The sequence below is a fragment of the Sorex araneus genome, chromosome 5 (genome assembly GCF_027595985.1).
Source record: "Sorex araneus isolate mSorAra2 chromosome 5, mSorAra2.pri, whole genome shotgun sequence".
Classification (NCBI taxonomy): Eukaryota; Metazoa; Chordata; class Mammalia; order Eulipotyphla; family Soricidae; genus Sorex; species Sorex araneus.
This window is the reverse complement of record NC_073306.1, coordinates 174,410,963-174,426,712: the sequence shown is the minus strand read 5'-3', so window position 1 is coordinate 174,426,712 and position 15,750 is coordinate 174,410,963. Positions and strand designations below refer to the sequence as shown.

The 15,750-nt window shown below is 48.1% G+C and overlaps 1 protein-coding gene across 1 annotated transcript in view; it reads left to right on the top strand.

Moving 5' to 3' along the window:
- The window catches only part of BEND4 (BEN domain containing 4), a 41,460-nt gene that overhangs the window by 2,672 nt on the left and 23,038 nt on the right, over nt 1-15,750 (top strand). The window contains exon 2 of the mRNA XM_055140131.1: nt 8,015-8,581. Within this exon, the coding sequence (XP_054996106.1) occupies nt 8,015-8,581 (567 nt within the window). The remainder of the gene's footprint in view (nt 1-8,014; nt 8,582-15,750) is intronic.

Here is a 15,750-nt window from a genome sequence, read left to right as displayed (position 1 = left end):
ATATCGTGCTTCGTTGGTTTTCTGCCCTCATGTGGAAGTCACACCCTCACTGAATCTAAATAGGTGAACAGAACCTTTGTTGATGCCCGGTCAATGCTGTCTTATTTCTTAGTTCTCTTGATTCACAAGGCTTCCCTTTTTCATTCTTGGAAAAGGTGGTGGAGCAATATGCCTGATGGCACCGAGGGTAGGATGTCATGAGCTTCTTGGAAAGACTGGAAAAGCATGGTAGGCAATGAGCATAGTTAAGGCACAGACCAAACAGAAAACAGAATTGTGGGTTGTGGTCATGATGTTGCCTGTTGGTGGACAGACCCATTTCTTAGCAGGCTAGGTAATGTGAATGGCCTTGAGAGGGACAGGAACCTGAATAGCTGATTGGCTCCTGGAGGAATGAGTGGTTCCACTTTGAACCAATGAGCTTGGGAACAGGCCAGGAACCATTTCAGCCCCACCCTCACTCCTATAGGTCTAGGGAAGAGTCTGGCTTGAGCACCCGCCCCCCCCCCCAATGTTACTGAAATATGGAGGGTTGCCTCATCAATTGAAACTCTTCAAAAGACCCATGTGATAAAGTGAATCAGGCGAGAGAAGCGAGATAACTGAGAGTCCAGAGTCAAGGCGGTGGAAGATGAAAGGGTTTGAAGTGACTCTTCCTTGCCATTAAGGTCCATAAACCATTGAGAGGAGAAATATGTGATTAAAAATAGATTTTTCCCACATTCTTATAAAACCTCATGAAGAGTATAATTTTCCTTAAAAGGGATAATATACAATGGTTTTAAAGGCATATTTTTCCTCTGTGGGAGGCTTAGAGTTAAAACCCACGTAGATCTTGATATGCAGCCTAAATTTGGCATCAGGAAATGGGAAATTGCATCTTTAAGCAGAGTACAATCAAAAATGAATTACAATAAATCCTATATAATTGCATAGGTCATTCTCTTTAATGAGATTTTATTAACCTGACTGTCAAGCTTTTGAGTCAGGCAGATATTTTATCTTCTTCAACTGATAAAAGTGTCAGCTATAAACCACCATATAAATATTCATAAATCTACACATCTGTGGCAGCCTATCAGCATCATTCTTTTGGACATTAAAAGCATTCTAATTACTTTCTGTCTAGCAGAGCTGAAATGCTGCCTGTTATAGTATGTGCTTGGCAGGCATGATTGCTTTTGTTTGCCATCACAAATAGCAGCATCCTATTTTATATACCGATGGTCCAGAAAATATTCAGGGATTGACTGAGCAGGATGAATATTAGGAAGCACCATCTGGTTTTGATAGCACCAAGTATATTAACTCATCTGTTAATTTTTGACACATCATTGATTTATTTATTTAGAAAAATCGCATTCTGTTTCGCGGTGTTGATGTTTGCCATTAAGGGGTGGGGGGTGGATTGCATTTTTTTTTTTCAAAAGGCATAGTTCATTGATTGAAGACAAGGGTGAGGCTTTCATTTGCTAACTTCTATTTTCTCTGCCATGAAGTCCCCTCTTAAAAAAAGAAGTTACATGAATGTTTCCAGAGAATTCTCGATTTTGAACTAGTTGAGAATCCTCCTGGTAGGGAGAATGTATGGAGATGTGATATTAGGTCACAACATTTTTTTTATAACTGCTGCATTTTTAATATTAATATATTTCACCCTTCACTGGACTAAAATCAAAAGGTTAACACTAATCTCAACGACTGTGATCTCCTTCTTAGAAACAGAATACTCTTGGGGATATGCTCTGATGGGCAAATCCCACTCCGGCTTCCCTCACAAAGAAGGACATTAAAGTGGGGAGTCTGTGTTTGATTGCCAAGTTGCCATCCCTCTTCCTAGTCACTTATCAGATTAGGGATGGATTAAACCACTTAAATTCAGAAGAATTTCTAGCAATGAAATTTAATTAAAAAAATAATCAGGGGTTCAGATTTGGGAGTCAGACTAGGCACAACTGGGGGTTTGAGTTTATCTCCCCACCGCCTGCACAAAAAGCAACATACATGAGAGAGAAGGGATCATTTTTGTGAGTGCCTGCTGACGGCGATTTATTAGCATTCTGGGGCATTTCATTTTTGAGAGGTTAGGCATAAAGTAGGCAGATTTTGTAACATGCACATTTTCTACTTCCCTGCCGTCTCTTACGTGGAACATTCTGGGTTTAGGTTTTGGGTTTTGTTTTGTTTTGGTTTTTTTTTTTTGCGTTTTGGGTCACACCTGGCGATGCACAGGGATTACTCGTGGCTCTGCACTCAGGAATCACCCCTGGCGGTGCTCAGGGGACCTTATAGGATGCTGGGAATTGAACCCCGGTCGACCTCGTGCAAGGCAAACGCCCTACCCGCTGTGCTATTGCTCCAGCCCCTGTTTTTTTTTTTTCTTCTGGGGGCGGGAGGTGGGGCAGTTGGGGCTATACCCATCAGTGTTCAGGGTTTCCTCTGGCTCTCTGCTCAAGGATCAATCCCTGTTGTGCTTGGGAGACCATATGTGGTGCCGGGGATCGAACCCGGGTCAACCTCACTCAAGTCAAGTGCCTTACCCTGTGTACTATCTCTCTGGCCCTTAAGTGGAACACTCCGTGATGGGAGAGGGAGGGGGTACGTGGGAGACAAAACAGTTTTAAAAATTCAAAACACATGTTCACACTTTGCTCATTAAGAATCGTGGATCAGTGGCCATTCAATTGTGTTCATATGAAAACAGAACTTTTCTCCATTTCTTGGCGATAATGGGCATCGCACAGCCCTTGCATTTCTAATTATATTCTGTCTGGAAAGCTAAAGTATTCTGACTGCATTATGTAGTAAGTGGAAAGATTGGCTGTTTTTCACCAAGAGTAATGGTAATATTTTTCATCGCTCGACAATGTATTGATATTAAAGACTCTTCCAATATTTTAAGGTACCAAAGAAGAGGAGCAATTCAACAGCCAGGGTTGCTGTTGTTATTTTAGCACTTATCAATCCTGAATACAAATTCAGAATAAAGCACTTGGAAAAACTGCAGGCAAGAGATGTTGGATGGTATTCTCTGACATTCAGAGTGCACTTTAATACATTATCTTCATAATGTAGCACATTACATAATGTTTTTTTTTCCTCAACATAGTACAGGTTTATCCTTCAATTAAGAAAATAAACCATGCTTGTTCCTAAGTCAGAGTTTTCTCTTGGAAGTCTATACCCTGATGTGGTTTATCAGTGTGACTAAAACTTGAGTGTTCTGTGGGACAACAAGCAGATATATTCAAATAGTTTTTTCAAGACAATTCAACTCTAAGCCTTTCTTTCATATTTGCTCCTTTCATTGGTTTGTGCTAAAGGTGTATAAGCTGTAAATCAGTTGGGATGATGCTGATTAAAATGCAAACGGTAAACACAAGTTCAGGTCTTGAATGGGATTATGGGATTAAACTGAATGAAAACTGCTAGGGTGCTAGAATTGAAGATTCCCAATCAATACCATCCTTTGATTTTTACTAAAAAAAGAACAAAAACCCGGAAGTGAGATTCCACACAGCCTCCCTCAACCCTCTCTCTCTATTTGCATGGTTCAGTTGATGGGATTTGGGTCCTAGTGAAAATGTAATCTAATATTTAAAATCTGTCTGCTTCGTTAGACCATGAGCCCAATCCTTCCATGCCCAGAGCAGAGCCATTGCTAGTGCCACTGTGTAACAGAGAGCCAGGCACCTCCTCGGGAGGGAGTACACGATTGATCTTGGCTGCTGTTTCTCCAGACCTCCCAAGCACCGAGTAATCCACCTGGAGTTTACTCCTTCCTTCTGCACTCAGAACAGCTGCATAAAAACATACACCTGTGGGACCAGGGAGATAGCACAGGGGTGAGAGGCTTGCCTTGCACTGTTTGACCTTAGTGCAGTCCCTGGCATTGTGTATGGTCTCCAGTGCCATGAGTGATCCCTGAGCACAGAGCCAGGAGCCAGCCCTGAGCCCACCGCCGCTGGGTTTGACCCCAAAGCCAAAAAGGAAAATACAAACCTACGTCTGATCTTTGTGGAACTTAGGATGACTAAATTTGCATATACTTATATTTTTAAGGTGTCCAAGAAAATAACACGTCAAGCCGCCCTGACAAAGTCACCTTTGAATTGACCAGGTTTAACTTGCAGGGTGTGACTCAGTGTCAAAACTTGCGCATGGTATGGGTTTTGATTCCGGGGGCTGTGATAAAGAATAATAAGAACAGCAACACGGAGCTCTCCATCTGCCCTTGGCCTCCTCCTTGCCTCACCCCCACCCCCAGACACATCCTCCCATCTATAGAAGGGTCATTGTGCAAGGTCATAACAAGGGAGATGAGTCAGTGAAGGCTGCCGAGATCTGCCACAGGGTCTTTGCAAGGGTGAGGGAAGAGGGTGGTGCAGGCCTGAAGAACTGTTTGTATGCCACCTTTCTGGATCCTGGGGCGAGCAGGGGGTGGAGGAGTCCGCCCACCCCCACCTAGGAGGGTGGATGCACCCCAAGAATGGCCAACAGAGGGGAGCTTTGCTTCCCCTAACCTGCAGAGCCCCTGGGAATCTTGGCTCCACTTGTCAAGTGGGGTCCTCGCAGGTTCAGGCAGTTTCTTGGGGGCTCGGGTGGAGCTCTGGGCTCCCAGGGTACTCACACCTCCTGACCTCAGGGAAAACACAGACTGTCCTGGGTGCTGAGGACATCTGGCCCATGTGTTCCCAAATGTAATTTTCTTGAGCTGGGGTGGGGGGAAACATGCAACATGCAACATTTTATATAGTTGGGTGAAGAGAAGCCTGTTTTAAGACAGGCCAAGGAGCCAACCTCCTGGTACTTATCTCTACTATTCTTGGGTGTTGGTCTCTTATTCTGTTATTTTGATTTATATTCCACAGATGAGTGCACGGGATGGGAGATGCACCCTGAAAATAGAATATAGACCAAACACGATGGCCACGTAGTGCCTCTCTTGCAAACCACAACCCCCAAAAGGAAAGAGAGAACAAGGGGGAATGCCCTACCACAGAGGTGGGGAGGGGTGGGGGGGTAGGGCGGGAGGGTGGGAGGGATACTGGGAACATTGGTGGAGGGGACTGGGCACTGGTGGAGGGATATAAACAAAATGCAAACATGGACGTTCATAAGTTTGTAACTGTAACTCATGGTGATTCACTAATAAAAAGACAGGCCAAGGAGGCAATTCCGGCCTCCCTGCTCCTCCTGTATCTTAGTACTTTGTGGCAGAATTGTAAAAAACAATGCTGGTACGTCTGTACTGCAGGAAGTTTATGAAGTGGGCTCGTGTTGATCCTGAGGCCGGGCTCTGCTGGAGAAACTGAGTTCTCCTTGCAGCTGCTCTGCTCCTGCGCCACAGAACAGAACCCCTGAAAGCACCTTCCCTCTGGCCTTGCTCCTTCCAGCATCTGGCCAAGGCTTTATTTACCACCGGAGCAACCCCCACCCAGGCCCGGCCCCCAGAGGGGGAAACACTCTTAGTCAAGCAACATTTTCAGAGATTGCAAGTCTCTTGTTACATTTCTGTCCCAAACTAATTGTTGACAAAAGTCTCCAGTGTTTTGTTTGTGCTTCTCATTGTGCAGGCGAGAGGGAGGAAGGGAAGGGAGGAAGGGAAAGGCCTGCTCACGCTATACTGTAAACCCCCAAAGGAGTGGGGAGATGGGAGATAGCTGGAAGGGTGCTTGGGTGCTTGTCTTTCACACGGTGCGACTCAGGTTCGATTTCTGGCATCCCAAATGGGTCGCTCAAGCCTGACAGGAGTGATCCGAGTCAGGGGTGAGCCCTGAACATTGCCAAAACAGAACCCCAAACGGACTTCTGTGTCTTTTATGAAGAGCCCGTTCTGGGTGGTGGTCAGGAAAGCCGAGGTTCGACCTCGTGATGAGTTTATTTAGAGTGAGTTTTCCACACTCCCAGACTGATATTAAGTCACACTTCTACCACGTGGGCAGGGGGGATGGGGTTGATTTTTGCACTGAACTGCTTGCTCCCTTTTTGCTTTCCACTGTTTCAAGGCTTTGGAGTTGGCGTCTGTGTGCGTGGGGCAGTACTCTTGGCCCGTGCTCTCTTAGGACACAGGGTGGTCTCCTGGTCGACCGCCTTGCTTGGCCTGCGGAGGCGGTACTGCTTCAGGCAATCTGGCTGTATGCTGGCCTTGACCAGAGACTCGAGGGAGCAGAGAGTTTGAAGACAGACTGTCAAGACCCCGAATGTGCCTCCTAGTTGGTCGCCATTTGCCGCCCAGGTGCCTCTTTGTCTTACCCCCGGGATCTAGGGTGAGCCTCGGAAAGCCTTATCTTTCTTCTCCACTTTGCATCGAGGAGCAACTTCCTCGGCAGGGAATTGTATCAGCTGATTAATAGCAAGGGCATGAGGGCACTACAGAAATAGAAGTAATGATTGCTGTAAGCCCTTCTATCAATGAGGAATTGAGTCTGCAGTGGCTGGCTCGATTCATCAGAGTAAGGATATTAATGAAGCCGGAGGGCTGAGTGCAGAGCCGTGCAGGCCAGCTGGTACTACCCAGGCCATCACCAGACAGGGCCAGAGCCCTGCCCCACCCTTTTGCAGAGGATGGAGCTGGGGGGTCACTCACCAGCCTAACACCCACTCCGCCCACCCACCCACCCCCCACACACATACACACATTGCAGAACAGAAGCCAAGTGAGGTGTTAAAAGGAGATTCATGGAGAGTAGGAATAGAAACTTTTCAGAAGCAATTTTGAGGGTTTCCATCAGAGCCATAGTACAATGTGGCCGACCCAGGTTTGGCCCCCAGCATTTTCTGTTCCCCTGAATACCACCAGGAGTCTGAGTGCAGAGTGCAGAGCCAGGAGTTAGGCCCTGAGCTTTGCCAGGTATGGCGCCGAACAAAACTTTTTTAAAAATTTTCTTTTTATAAAGTTATTCCCAACAGTTGTTTACATTTATTATTCAAACACCAATCCCACCATCATTATACCTTCCCATCACTGATATTTTGAATGTTTCCGTCCTGAACCCCATGCCCTGCCCCCAAAGCAGAACCGAAGTAATTTTTTATATTGCTTGGTATAAATAATCTGCTAAAAATGATCCCAAAATGTTTTCTTAGAGGAAAGTGTCTGCATTTCACCCAGGCATCACTAAGCCCTTCTATAAAAGATTACTAATATGTTGTTAAAGGTTGAGCCTTGTGCGCTCATGTATACATCCGTGTGCATATGTAGTTCCCCCTAAGATTGGTTGCCTTCTGCTTTAAACCCCATCAATGTGGTGTGCTACTCTTGGTAAATCAGTGGTGTAAAGTATGCTCCAAGAATTCTGAGATTGAAAATACAGTTATACAGCAGCTTTCACTTATGGGAGAGGCTCGTCCGAGCCTATGGAGAGCAGCCATGGAGCATGGCAGCAGGAGAGTTCTGGAGGTATTCGGCTTCTGGGCTCCACTGGGGGGTGGGGAAGGGAACCCTACTCTGGATTGCCCTGGATGAGACCGCCTGGCAGGGTGTCAGGAGGCAACCCGAGGGTGTATCACATTCTGTGTTCTCTTCGGAGAGATTTATTGCCGAGTCTCTGGATTATGGTCATGAATGAGATTCTGTGGCACCAGAGGCGGTTCCTGGGTGAGACTGCCAAGGTACCCAAAACACAGGGAGGTCGGGGGAGGCCATCCATTCCCAACTCTGTTGAACCTGGAGTTTTAAGCCACAGGTTCCACATACCAGGTTTTTCTGCAGATTCATTCACGGGTGAGGCTCGTCTGAGCCTGTGGAGAGTGGACATGAGCATGGTGGCAATTGAGTCCTGGAGGATTTTGGCCGCCAACACTCTGTTGGGGCAGTCAGGGGAACTCGCCCGGCCCTTTCGGGTTGCCCTTGGTGACAAAGCCTGGCGTGGGGTCTGGAGGCATCTCTGTGGTATACTGTTCTGTCAACAAAACATTCTTGAGGGTTGAATTAAATCCACCGCCCTTCCCTAGGCCTTGCTTCTGCCCAGTGACCTTGGTGGGTTCTGACGCGTCTTCCCTTTGTTTACAGAGAGCCGTATGATCTTGGATGCTTTCGCCCAGCAATGTAGCCGCGTCCTTAGCCTCTTAAACTGTGGAGGAAAACTTCTGGACTCCAGTCACTCCCCATCCATGATTTCTTTCGTCAAGCAGGAAGGCTCAAGTTACCCCGAAAGACAGGAGCCGTGCCACATGGGGAAAGGAGTCCACAGCCAGACCTCAGACAGTTTAGACATAGAGATGCAATATATGCAAAGGAAACAGCAGACCTCAGCCTTCCTGCGGGTTTTCACAGACTCCCTACAGAATTACCTGCTCTCCGGAAGCTTCCCCACTGCCAGCACCTCCTCCGTCAGTGAGTATGGCCACCTGGCCGAGGGCGACCCTCTGTCCACCTCCCCCGTGCACACACTAGGGGGCTGGACCTCACCGGCCACATCCGAATCCCATGGCCACCCATCTTCCTCCACCCTGCCCGAGGAGGAAGAGGAGGAGGAAGAGGAAGGCTACTGCCCACGATGCCAAGAGCTGGAGCAGGAGGTCATTTCCCTACAGCAAGAAAACGAAGAGCTCCGCAGGAAATTAGAGAGTGTCCCAGGTACCCAGCCACGTGCCTTGTAAACCATCTGCCTTTCGTGTGTGTGTGTGTGTGTGTGTGTGTGTGTGTGTGTGTGTGTGTGTGTGTGTGTGTGCAGGTGTACGTGTGCATATGCATTATTTACATATTCTGTTTGCTTGTTTGGGTCAGTGATGTGCCCAAGTTAGGATCAAAGAGATGCCCCTAGCCTGCCATAGCTAACCAGAAATTTCACCTTGTCCTAGGGGTATAGACTAGGGGATAAGCCTAAATCCCTCCGCCCCATGCCATGAAAAGAGGTGTCTCTATGAAAAGTGAAATGATTTCTTTAATGAAATTTAAAGAAGAAAAAAAACCTCAGGTACTAGGAATCCAAGTTTTGTTCAAAAAGAGAACCTCTTAGTTTAAAAAGACTCTTGGTACTTTTCAGACTTTGCTGTATGTGTGCTTTCTTAGTGAGAGAAGGGAAATGATTCCCTCAGAGATGGGGCAGAGGGAGGTGAACAAATGATCTCTTCTGTTCCAGTGATTCCCCACCTTTCTCATTCAACTTCAACAGGCATAGTCTCGTTAGCATGCAAGCCCCTTCCTCCGCCCCCATAGTGAATAAGCAACTGTAAACTAGGAGAACTAGATCAAAGACCAAGCGATAATTAATCTGCTTCCAAACTATTGGTGCCTCCTGGCAAAACATGAGACAGTTCCTGCCTTTCAGAGAGACACTAAATATCCCGAGTGGTACTTTTATTTTTAAGGCAGGATCTCTGGATATCAGAAGCTATTTTTCCCCCTTATTTGCAAATTTTCTGATTTTGTTTATATCTTCCAATTCATTCCTACCTGTTTGTGGCTTACAGAAGTGTTAAGATTATCAGCTGAAACACTGTGGTTTAACCGTATTAGTCATTGATAAACTTTTGAGTATATATTCTCTAGAGTACAATTATCGACAGATTGCATACATGTTGAAGTCCTCAAAGATTCTGTTCAAAGTACAGCACACATAGTAAATTTTTCTTTTATTGAGCCATAGAGATAGTACAAGAGGTAAGGTGCTTGCCTGGCACGCAGACTTGAGCTCTGGTTCAATCTTCGGCACCACATACGGTCCCTGGAGCACCACCAGAAGAGATCCCTGACCACAGCCAGATGTGGCCCCAAAACCTTCTCTCCCTCCAAATAAAGAGATTAGGACTGATACGTAGAAATGTTTGCTTCCTAATTTTCTTCTTTGAGTTATCCATTTTGGCAGCTGATCTAGAAATAAGGAAAGAATGGTGAAGGAACTTGCCTACTTGTTCATTAGTACAGATAGGAACCAAACCCCAAAACAGGTATGAGTCAGAAAAATAATACAGCAGATAAGGCACCTGCCCTGCATCTGACTGACCCCAGTTTGATTCCTGTGACCCCATATGGTCCTCCAGCCCTATCAGGAGTTATTCTCTGAACACAGAGCCAGGAATAAGCCCTGAGCACCATGGCATCCCCCCAAAAAATGAGGTTTCTATTTGGGGGAGAACTCTTAGGCCACACGTATGGGGCTGGGAATTTGGGAATCAGGCTTGGCCAGAACAATGCTGCTACTCAGGCCTGGGGGACCACGAGAGCCACCCCCAGGTTTGCTGAGCAGGTACAAAGCCACCTGCCTGTTGTCCTGTTTGTCTCCATGGCCCAGATGTTTTCCGAATGGCTTATCAGAGGCCACGCAGGGAATTCAAGCACTAGAGCTTCACGTGCTCAGAGATCCAGAGTTGGGCCCTTGGCACCGCATGGTGTGGAGTGCCTGGGAGGGCCTGGTGGAACCTGGAAAAATGCCCTGGCGTTGTGCCCCGCTGACTTCTGCAAGGCCGAGAGCGGGCACCCTGTGGGTTTTACCTCCTTCATTGACCTGTGAATTAATGCTGGAAAGTGAGTTTTACCAACAAAGGAGGAATTCCCAATTTACTCTTCCCCAACCCCCCTTCACTGGGGCAGGAGAAAATAGTCCATCGGCCATTTGGAAGGGAGGAGGGAGTTTAGAGTGCAAGGTGCCACGTGATGCCAATGTCTAGTGGATCATTCAATCCTCCTCACTCCTTGGCAAATATCTCTCGGGCAAATCCTAAACATGTATGAGGGGTCAGTCCAGCTCCCATTTCCTAAATCCATACCAGGCGAAATGTCTATCACATGAGTAACCCCTCGCTGGTCGCCTACTAATCACTGACCTTAGCTGCCCTGAAAGGAGACAGTAAACGCCATTTCTTGAGCCCTCTGGGCTCTTGGATAGTAACACTGAACTTGGGCTAATGGTCCTCAATGCTCCTGGAAACGCTCCAACCCACTGACAGTGCTCCCTGTGAACTTGGACCATGTCAGAAAAACATCACTTCCTTCAGGAACCCGCTTACGTTCAGCTTTATGGATTGGAATCCATTTGGGACTTGCTCTTCAAGCCTGGTTCTCCCCTAAACACACATTTGTCTTCAAGAAAATGCTTAATCTCTTTTCCACTCTGGAGAAGCCTGGAATCTCTCTTGAACACACGCTTCTCCCTCTCTCCCCTCACAATAAAAACTACCTTTAATGGGCTCCATTTGGTGAACTAGAGTGATGGGGCTGGAGTTAAGGCCTTGCCTTGCTTGTAGCCAACCCCAGTCCTGTCCCCTGCCTTTAGCCCTCCATGAGCACCTCCAGGAGTGACCAAAGAAAGCTGTTAGGGGCTGGAGTGATAGCACAGCGGGTAGGGCGTTTGCCTTGCATGCAGCCGACTCGGGTTCAATTCCCGGCATCCCATGTGGTTCCCTGAGCATTGCCAGGAGTAGAGTAACCCCTGTGCATGGCCAGGTGTGACCCAAAAAGAAAAAAAAAAAAGGTGTTGGGGAATTGTGGGTAGAAACAAATGAGTGTCTGCATTAGGAGTGATACGCACTGAACTCGTTAGGTGTGTGCATTGGGAGCAGAATCAGAGGGAGAGCGCTCAGTCCTCTCATCCTCTCATCCTCTCGCCCGCATCTCCATCTGCCCCTTTTGGATTAGCCACAGACTAAGCCAGGTGGTACCCAGGAAGGCCCTTTCCGTTTCCAGCATCAAGTTTGGTGGGGCTGGGAGAGTGGAACCTGACAGTGGGCACCCGTTTGAAGAAAAGGGCAGCAGGTAGTCTTGTGTTTCTCCTATAACCAGTACAGACCCAGGAGAGAGCCCTAAGTGGCAAAGAAAAACTAATAATACATAAAAGCCCTGATTTTGGTTTGGTTTTGAAGGCCACTTAGGGCTTTGAGCACCAGAAAGTACAGTCCCCGAACAAAAGACCTTGCCTTCCTTCCCTCCTTTCTTAGGATAAGTTTTATAATATTGTTACACGTATTTTTTCATGGGCTGGAGCAATAGCAGTCCAGTATGACGTTCGCCTTTCACGTGGCCGACCCGTGTTCGATTCCCCCGCCCCTCTCGGAGAGCTTGGCAAGCTACCGAGAGTATTGCGCCCACACGGCAGAGGCTGGCAAGCTACCCATGGCGTATTGGATATGCCAAAGACAGTAACAATAAGTCTCACAATGAGAGACATTAGTGGTGCCCACTCGAACAAATCGATGAGCAACAGGATAACAGTGACAGTATTTTTTCACACATATCATTCCAACACCACGGTGCTCATCACCAGAGAGCCCTTTCTCCAGCCAGGGCCCTGGCACTTCACCTTCCCGTCAAACCCCCGCCCCATGTAGGTCTTGCATTTCTTAAGGTGGGAAAGTTAGCACACTCAGCGCTGGCTTTACACAAGAGACATAAGGTTCCAGCAACCCCACCCAGCACAGGCCCCAGAGTAGCCGAAGCACTGCAAAGTGTAACCCCAAAACCACACACAAAAAAATATGACAACAAAGCTCGTTCCTGGACAGACCTTGTGGTAGTGCAGTGGTCGGGGAGTATGTCTGGTAGTTCTGGGACCCAGATCCAAACCGCAGCTACATATGCCTTCCCCCACATCCAATTGGCTGAGAATTACCCGGAGTGGTCACTAGGCCCCCCGAACACCCTCTCTGCCCCAAGAAAAAGGAAGTTAAAATAGTTTTTTGAAAGAAAGAAAGAAAGAAAGAAAGAAAGAAAGAAAGAAAGAAAGAAAGAAAGAAAGAAAGAAAGAGAGAGAGGGAGAGAAAAGAAAGAGAGAGGGAGAGAAAAGAAAGAGAGAGAGGAAGGAAGGAAGGAAGGAAGGAAGGAAGGAAGGAAGGAAGGAAGGAAGGAAGGAAGGAAGGAAGGAGGGAAGGAGGGAAAGAGAAAGAGAAAAAGGGAGAAATGGAGAAAGAGAAAAGGCTTTGGATCAAGAATGTGGAGGTCTGAGGGGAAAGCTGTGGAGAGAGGGTCCCACAGCCCCTGGTGGGAACCTTCAGGTCCTACCAGCTCAGGGATCCACGCAGGTGAGTTAGGAATGGGTGCCAGCAGATGCCCAATGATGAGCTTAAAAAGAAACACGGCAGGCCATGATTACACGTGATCAATGACTTCATGTGCAAGATTCAGAGATTCTGAAACACGGAAATTATTACATGGATCATAAGTGTGGCTTTGAGCCACACCTGGTGGTTCTCCGGAGCTACTCCTGTGTGCTTGGGGACCCTGTTCTCAGTGCTCAGGGAAACAGGCGGGGCTGGGGATTGAAGCAGGGTTGAATGCATCAAGGCAAGTGCCTTAAACAGGTTTTCTTTCTCTAATTCCATAAAATATAAATTTTTTTTGGTTGTGTTTTGGGCGACAGTACTCAGAGTTTACTTCTAGCTCTGCGCTCAGGAATTATTCCCGGCAGGGCTCAGGGGGCAGTATGGGGTGCAAGGGGATCCAACCTGTTCAGCCAGTTACAAGACAGTTGCCCTACCAACTGTACTATCTTTCTAGCCTCAAAGTGAAATTTTTTTTAAAAAAAATTCAGGGCCACAGTTGGAAGCCTGCCTCATGAGCTGGGCGGAGAAGACAGCTGGGATAGAGAAGGGATCACTCAGTCAGTGATGGATGGTTGGAGGGATCGTTCAGGATGAGAGATGTGTGCTGAAGGTAGATAAAGGACCAAACATGATAACCTCTCAGTCTCTGTATTGCAGACCATAATGCCCAAAAGTAGAGAGAGAGTAAGAGGGAAACTGTCTGCCATAGAGGCAGGGGAAGGGGGGGATACTGGGGACACTGGTGTTGGAAAATATACACTGGTGGAGGGATAACTGAAACTCAAACCTGAAAGCTTTGTAATTATCTCACGGTGATTCAATTTAAAAAAAATGATGAAAAAGGGAAGCACATAAAAAACAAAACTTTGGAGTCACACCTGGCAGTGCTCAGGGCTTACTCCTGGCTCTGTGCTCAGGGATCACTCCCTGGCAGTGCTCAGGGAACCTTTTCAGTGCTGGAGATCTAACCCAAGTTTGGTGTTTGCAAGCCTTCCCCACTATATTATCTCTCAGGCCCCCTAAAATGTAATTTTTTATAAGTTTCCAACACCAGATAATTATACACTAAGTACCTTGAAATTTTCTATATACCAAATCAAAGGGAGAGAATCACTTTTTTTGCTGATGATATCAAGGACCTTTTCCTTTTTTCCTTTATATAAAGTAGTTTGCAGGCAGGAGAGAACAAGCTCTGAGGGACGTTGTGCATCTGGAAGCTCTAGGTTTAACTCCCAGCACTACCTGGTTCTTTGTGTAAACGAACTAGGAATGACCCCAGGCATAACGGGTCTGACCCATTAAACAAGCTGAAATGTCCATGCAGGATAAACTCCACTTACAACTCCATGAGGTCCCAGCAAGAAATAGTATTCCCAGGGCTGGAGCAGTAGCACAGCGGGTAGGGCGTTTACCTTGCACACGGCCACCCAGGTTCGATTCCTAGCATCCCACGTGGTCCCCTGAGCACTGCCAGGGGTAATTTCTGAGTGCAGAGCCAGGAGTAACCCCTGTGCATTGCCAGGTGTGACCCAAAAAAGCCAAAAAAAAAAAGTGTTCTCATATCGCCTTCAGAAGTATAAACGTCGTTGGGTGGGATCTGCCGCAGGTCTGAGATTCCTTTCTCAGCCCCTTGACCTTGGATGAAGAGACCCATTTCACCCTTGAAACACTCACTCCTCTCTGCTGGAAGAGGGCACGGCAGAGATGCTGTGACCACGGAATGAAGCGTCACTCCTCGGGGAGATGACTCTGACCGCACGGTGCCCTCCTCACCGCCCCCGACCCGGTCTGGTTCTTTCCTGATCGGCTCTGTTCTGAGCCCTTTCTCAGCATCGCCCTGTGTTCGGTCAGCACCGAGCCTCGGCGGGCAGCACCTCCGCAGCCTGAGTGAAGCTTCCCGCACGTGTGTTTTTTCCGTAAGACGCATCACAGCCTTCTGGCGCTCAGGAAGCAGACGCGTCAACTCGGCTTCGCTTCGTGTTTGCACTCTGCTTGAAACAGTGAGATCGCTAGCCAAGAAAAGGCACAAAAATGTGAAAAAAGGTGGCGCCCAGGAGACCGTGAAGAGAATACTTGCTCTGGGAGAGCCGAAGGCAGAAGGCGGAGTGTGTGCCCGGCTCGGTCTCACCGGGAGGGGTGCGGCAGACAGGGCACCTGGGTGAGGGATCCGCGGGGGTCCCGGGAGAGCAGTGACGCGGCAGTCACGTAGAAATGTGGGGGGACCAGGCCGGGGTGTGAGTGCAGTGTCTGCACAGAACAGTCTGCTGGACACAGGCAGCCCACTGGAGGGGCCTCAGCGGGCAGAGGCCTTGCCCCCCTGTGTGAGGCCTGTGTTTGATCCCTGACACCCCAGGAAGGGAGACGAGACATAGAGCCTTTCTCTTGGGGGAGGGGCCTCCGGAGCAGCGCCCAGGCTGTTCTGGATAGATCGCACCTGGCTGCTCAGTGCTAGGGGGGAGGGGGGGGCGCTGCTAGGGGCCTGCTCTGCTGGGGGCCATAGGACCCCACCCACATACACTCAGGGACTCTTAAGTGGTAGGGATCGAATTGGGGCCCTGTGCATGCCAGCTGTGCGCCCTCGCCTTTTGTACTGTTTGCCCGCCCCTTTCGTGCACTTCTGATTTTCTTGGTCCACCACGGTCATGTCCTAAAATTCTGAAGATTTTTTTCTCCTTGATTTTTGGGTCACACCTGGCAATGCTCAGGGCTGGCTTCTGCCTCTGGGTTCAGGGATCACTCCTAGCAGGACTCAGGGGACTGGGTAGGGTG